The following is a 6547-nucleotide window of genomic DNA, read 5'->3' as shown; positions in this document are numbered from 1 at the left end:
TACACACTTTGCCACTGTCGAGATAAAAAACGTCAAACAATTAAGAGAGTTTTTATGAAATAAAAAAAATGGAGTTACATCGGAAATAAAAAAAATACTGGAAATAAAATAAATACATTTTTTAATTTATTTTTCATTTTAACATTTTTTCATTAGTAAATAAAAAATGAATGTTAGAAAAAAACAATATTGTAAAAAAGATATGTGTTTTCAGAAAATGAGATAAAGTCCTTTGCTTAAGAAAATAGAAGTAAACTTTAAAAAAAAACACTCAAAAAAAACTCCCGAACGAAAAATCATACACCGTATTGAAAATAAAATGAAGTCGAGAAAAAAATGAATGTTAAAAAAAAAACATTGTAAAAAAGATATGTATTTTCAGAAAATGATTTATTTTCAAACTCCTTTGCTTAAGAAAATAGCAGTAACCTTTAAAAAGACTGAAAAAAGATAATTTAGATAAAAATAGAAATAGAATAGATAAATAATAATTTAGATAAAAAAATAAAATGCAATCTCACAGAAAACTAAAATATATAATATAATATATTACAGTTTTCAATTTTACTTTAGGAATTATATTAAAATTTTTATTTTATTTGTATATATAAATGACTTACCTATCATTAATCAATATTAATCATAGGAATCGAATCTCGAGGGAGTTGCACTTAACAATTATAAATGGTTTCTTATGTATTTTATTTCAGTCTTTTTAAAGTTTACTGCTATTTTCTTAAGAACAGGACTTTGAAGATAAATAATTTTTTGGAAACACATATCTTTTTTACAATGTTGTTTTTTCTAATATTCATTTTTTTTCTCGACTTCATTTTATTTTCAATACGCGGCTTTATGATTTTTCAGTCGGGTGCTTTATTCAATCTTTTTTTAAAACATTTTTTTTTAAGTTTACTTCTATTTGCTTAAGCAAAAGAGCTTAAAGATAAATTTTTTTCTGAATACACATCTTTTTGTTATATATAACAAAAAAGATATATATTTTTTTAAAAAAATATATAAAATATTTTAAATATTTTATATATTTTCATATCATTTCAATATTTAAAAAAAATATATAAAAATAAAAAAAGCAAATATATATTTGCTAGTCTGTTTAATTGTTGATTTGCAACTGGCTGGGCGCGCACGTAAAATCGCAGCACATAATAGCTTTAAATCATACACATTAGAGAACAAATTTTTCCAATTAAATTAGTTTACAAGTTGTTTTTGCATGTTTATGAAAAAAAATTACGAGTCCTGATAGCAATTGCCATTGGGACAATTGCGCTCGATTCTATCTCTCTCTCTCTCTCTAATCACCCTTGAACGATCACACACCACACCGACCCACTGACGACGAAGAAGGAACCGCACATATAGTTATATTTTGGTACCGAAAAAAAGATGGCGACGATGAGGGGTCAGCTCGACGTACGTTCTTCGAGCTGTCTCAGAAAATATCGAATATTCTTTATAATAGTGATTACGATATTATCCGTGCAAGTGTATCTGGCTTACGTGTTTTTGACGTTGGAAAACGTAAGTAGTCGTGCTGGTCGATCGTCATCCGGCGAGGTGAGTGTTAACCTATCTTTCAATTCAATCTCCATAATCGTTGTTGTCCTCAAGGCCAACTTCATTCGTTCGATTTCGAGTTTGACAGAAGAAACGTCAAAAGTCTAAATTTCGATAATTTTGTCATTAAGGGCGGTTCGTCGCAGCCGGAAGAAGGGGAAGGCTTGCCAAAAGCTTCGAGACAATTGAAATTGCCGCCGGACAAAAAATCCAATGATAAAACGCTGCCGAATCATGGAAATCGCACAGCTAGATTAAAACTTGATAAAAAATCTCTCAATTTTACTCCCATTTGTGACGTCACAGGGAGAGAAGCTGTCAGTGCTGTCACAAGAGCTCGAACTCAAGTGTGCAAGCAACGAATCGTCAATGTCACCTGTTTGGGACAAAGCAGTTTGCTTTTTTCATCGAGATTATATTCTTCCTGTCCGCATTCTCCGGGCTTTGACGAAGTTCCTGAAAGCCTTGGCTGCTTTAAAGATGATAAAACACTTAGGATACTCTCCGGATATTATGCCATCTATAAAGGCAATAATTCTCCGAAGCAATGTGCGTTTATGTGTCTCCAATCTGGTTATCCATATGCAGGAGTTGAATATTCGTAAGAAACAAATTTTTCAATATTCCAGCTCATTGCATATCTTCCTTTGAAAAACTTTAAATCAAAATTTATGAATTCTTTCCCTATTTTTCAATTACCAAATCTCTTGAGTATCATTTTGAAAATTTATACAAAAAAATGTCCAAAAAGGAATTGGAATTTGATAATCTTTGTGTTAATAAATCGGCAGGGTCGAATGTTTTTGTGGAATGGAAGAACCGCCCCGTGTGAAAAGGCTGCCAGATTCAAGCTGCAACATGAAATGTCCTGGGGAGTCAAAGTTGTCTTGCGGCGGTTATTTGACTATCAATGTTTTCTGGACCGGAATTCAAAGTAATATTTGACTGCTATTTTTTATTAAATGAATTTGTTTTAGTATTCACATTTATACTTAAGATTGTGAAGAAAAGTTAGATTCATCTTCTTTTAATTACACTGAACCTGTTCAAATGAGTGCACGATCGAATAATATTTGATTATAGGATTCAGAGCTCAAGAGGCGAGGAATTCGAGTGTGAAAATGTTCAAAGAACAACAACCAGTGAAAATAGCATTTTTATTGACTGTTAATGGGCGAGCGAGCAGGCAGGTGAAACGTTTGATAAACGTTTTGTATCATCCATCGCATCTGTATTACATTCACGTTGATGCGGTAATCATGGCTCTTACGTGTGAAGCTTCGAGTCTCGTCTCGAGGCTTGAATCTAATTTTATTTGTCTCGAGGGTCCAGTTGAACGAACTTAATTCAGGTTATTCGAATCGACCGTTACAGAGGCAAGATTATCTCTACCGTGAAATGTTGGACGTGGAGAAAACGTGTCGAGCGAACAATATCAAAGTCGCTAAGGGCATTGGTCGACGTCACGCTAGTATCTGGGGAGGTGCCAGTTTACTTACGACATTATTGAGCTCCGCACAAGAAATGCTCAAGCATCCTCACCACTGGGACTTCCTGGTGAATCTTTCAGAATCTGATTTTCCGATCAAGAGAAATGATCAGCTCACTGATTTTTTAACATGGAACAGAGGTCTCAATTTCGTCAAATCTCATGGTCGGGAAGTTCAGCGTTTCATTACGAAACAGGGACTTGATAAGAGTTTCGTCGAATGCGAGGCTCGAATGTGGCGTGTGGGCGATAGAAAATTGCCAAAAGGTGAGCAATCTGGAAAGAACAAATGAAATTTATGCCATAACAAAGACCTGAAAATTTCCTTTGAACGTGAAAAATAAGTGAAAGGAAAACGCTTCGGCAAGTCAACTAGGAAATGAACATTCGTAATACAATTCATTTGCGTTGGGAACGATGATTTAAAAATTGCTTACGACATTTTGCAGGAATTCAAATTGACGGTGGGAGCGATTGGGTCGCGCTAAGTCGAGACTTTGTCGAATACGTGGCAAAGCCGAATCCCGACGCTCTCGTAGCTGGACTCGTCGAAATATTTAAATACACGTTGCTACCAGCCGAATCTTTTTTTCACACGGTCCTAAGAAATTCTCGCTTCTGCGATACCTACGTTGACAATAATTTGCACGTTACGAATTGGAAGAGGAAATTAGGCTGCAAGTGCCAGTACAAAGCAGTGGTCGATTGGTGCGGCTGCAGTCCAAATGATTTCAAGCTCGAGGATTTCGCCCGGATTCGCAATACAGCCGAGAGAAATTTGTTTTTCGCTAGGAAATTCGAGCCGAGCATAGATCAGCGAATCATTGACAAGGTCGAAGAATGGCTGTACCCAGAAAGAGCGAATCACTCTAAAAGCAGCAAGGGCTACGACGCATATTGGCAAAATCTTTACCACCACGGCGATCTGAGTCCTCCGGCGGATGACACGTTGCTCACAATATCGAATTCCCTCGCGAGGCTCCTCTTTTCGAGCTTAAAAATTGATCCCCGATCCGCTAAATTGTTGGAGACCACAGCTTATTTTCGTGAAAACAAATTCCAAGGGATTCTCATAACTACTGAATCCAGTGGCAACAAAAATCAAGAATCGTCCACTCTTCAAAACGATCATTACGAAACACTCGAAACTCTTGTCAAATTACGAAACAACTTTTCGATCTTCGGAGTCTGGATACGGAGGATAAAAACTCTTTCCATTGGCACCGATTACGATCAAAAGGAACAAATTTTCCGAAATTTACTCGGCGGCATTGGGCCACTCGCCGATCCGATACTCGCTTACGAATTCGACGCTTCTCTCGTCACACCGAGAAATATATCCGTTTTATGGATCGATCCCGTCGGACGCCTTGCTGATGTTAGTCACCTCCAAATTGAGGAATCGACTCTGGTGATTATCTCATTCAAAATAATTAGCAAAATTATTATCTTAACCGTTTTTGTATAATCACATTTTTCTCATTTTCATTCTTCAGCTTTGTATGATCGTTATTCTTTCAACTGATCGATATTTTATTTTGACAATTTTTTCCAATTTTGAAATAACATCATTTTGAATAGTAGCAGTTCTTTGTGAATCGTCGACATCAGATGATCGTTGAAATCTGAATTTTCAGACGGGTTCGGCGAAACCGCAGCTCAGCGAACCGCTGATTATTGGGACGTGGCGCGTTTTATTATTCGCGGACACGGTACTCGTGGCAAAAATAAAATTTCTCGTAACGCCGTTATCATATTGGAAAAACAGGAGAATGACAGCTCGGAAAGCAAAGGAACTGCACAATGGTCCAACGGGAGCGTATAACGCACCGGAAGAGTTGAACAAAAAGTGGACTTCCGTATTGAAGAATTTGTCTCGAGATGAAATTTCAGAGACGAATAAAAAAGTGGAGGAGCAAACGGGCGTCGAATTGGATCGATGGATCGACACTCTCGTTTACGATTATTACGAGATCACGGAGATTTGCTCCGCCAGTGGAATCTTTACGGGACGAACGTCGAAGCTGAAGAAATGTATTCAAACTGATTGGAGCTCGATGAGCCCGGATCCAAAGGCTGATATACGTAACCTATGTCAAAACTATTAAAATTAACTTACCAATTACGTGCCATTCCTCGCAATCGGAGAAAAAATCGAAAATAAGAAGAAAAGCAAGAAGATAAACTAAAAAAACCTCATCTCGCCTTTGTACAAACCATCCTCTTAGATATTTTTATATCGAGACAAACCTGTATATATACCTCAATGTATTTGTATTTATAAATATACATACCGCGTGATTTACCATTTACGAGACGCATTTTCGTATTTACCCAGAGATACCTAAATGTCATTCAAATATTTGCCTATGAATTATACAAATTTACAGTATCATTTACTTCCTCTATTGAGAGCCTAATTTGATGTTAGAAAAAATAAGGTTTAACAACATTTGCTTCGCAGTTTGTCCGTAATAATACTAGCATCGTTCTTGAATCGATAAGATTTCTCTTCGTATGCGATTCGTTAAAATTCCCAAAAAAAAAAAAAAATTGTTCAAAGCTTCAAGAATATTCGAGATCGTTCTCACAGGAGGTTTTATTTTCGCTTATCCAGATATACCGTGTAAACGAAATTGCTTTCAAAAAAGCTTTAGATTGTCCAGCCTCTTGATTCTTCTAGATATTGTTTTGGAGATGAATAAATTATCGAGAAAACTGCAGAAGAATTAAAATTGCTGCTTTTTTATATTCTAGAAAAAAATTCCAGTGAGTTCGTGATGTTGAAGAATATTTTCCCACACTTTTATGACTCATTAATTTTCCCTGGATTTCTATATACATAGATTTTTATTGTTACCGAAGATCGGTATATAAAAATTAAACTTCCTAGCGTGTTCATTTATGAACCATTCGGTATAATTTGAGTGAAACATTCGCTCGAATGATGGTTACCCCCCTCCCCCCCCTTTCCTCACTACTTGAATACTTGGAATGTACTTACTTCCTTTCCGCGATCATTTTCCACATTGTCTTTTTTTATTTCCATGTTATCTTCGGAATTGAGCTTATTATAACGAGTGTTGTGACGACATGATATTACAAAATAATTTGGTTCTTGTCGAGAGTTCGAGAGTTGATAAAATGGGAGGGGGGGGGGGGGGGCGGGGGAGAGAGGCACGAGTACATAACTAAACGGTATCCCTGACGTGATCTGATTAACCTCCAGAATCATATCACGTTTGGGGTGACTAATGTATTTTGACGATCGACATGTTATTTTTACTCGAATATCGGTCTTTCGGTATATATATTCAAAATTGTTGCGTACCGACACGACCGAAAGATTCGGTCGGTATTTGAACGAACGCGCTCTATATTCTAGGGAACTTTCGACGTTCTTCCTTCGGCAGTAACCAGCAGTAACTAACCATTGCCAACGTCATTCAATACTTTCCGACGCTCCCGACGCCGCCG

At 36.5% G+C, this 6547-nt stretch overlaps 1 protein-coding gene across 1 annotated transcript; it reads left to right on the top strand.

Annotated features, from left to right (window-relative positions):
- The first annotated feature begins 1287 nt into the window (after positions 1-1287).
- oxt (Xylosyltransferase oxt) lies at positions 1288-5382 on the top strand. The gene is made up of 7 exons (XM_043428746.1): positions 1288-1581; positions 1713-2182; positions 2373-2515; positions 2665-2834; positions 2956-3337; positions 3520-4481; positions 4708-5382. Exons 1-7 carry the CDS (start codon positions 1411-1413, stop codon positions 5176-5178), a joined length of 2769 nt encoding a protein of 922 aa, XP_043284681.1. The 5' UTR covers positions 1288-1410; the 3' UTR covers positions 5179-5382.
- The last annotated feature ends 1165 nt before the right edge of the window (positions 5383-6547 follow it).

This window comes from Venturia canescens, chromosome 9 (genome assembly GCF_019457755.1).
Source record: "Venturia canescens isolate UGA chromosome 9, ASM1945775v1, whole genome shotgun sequence".
Lineage (NCBI taxonomy): Eukaryota > Metazoa > Arthropoda > Insecta > Hymenoptera > Ichneumonidae > Venturia > Venturia canescens.
This window is presented reverse-complemented; position numbering and strand designations above follow the sequence as displayed.

What these genes read in the sequence shown, in the direction of transcription:
- oxt (XM_043428746.1), top strand. Translation starts at nt 1,411, where the DNA reads ATGGCGACGATGAGGGGTCAGCTCGACGTACGTTCTTCGAGCTGTCTC. An exon ending in TATGCAGGAGTTGAATATTC is followed by an intron (nt 2,183 to 2,372) that starts GTAAGAAACAAA and finishes ATAAATCGGCAG; the next exon opens with GGTCGAATGTTTTTGTGGAA. An exon ending in TTTCTGGACCGGAATTCAAA is followed by an intron (nt 2,516 to 2,664) that starts GTAATATTTGAC and finishes ATTTGATTATAG; the next exon opens with GATTCAGAGCTCAAGAGGCG.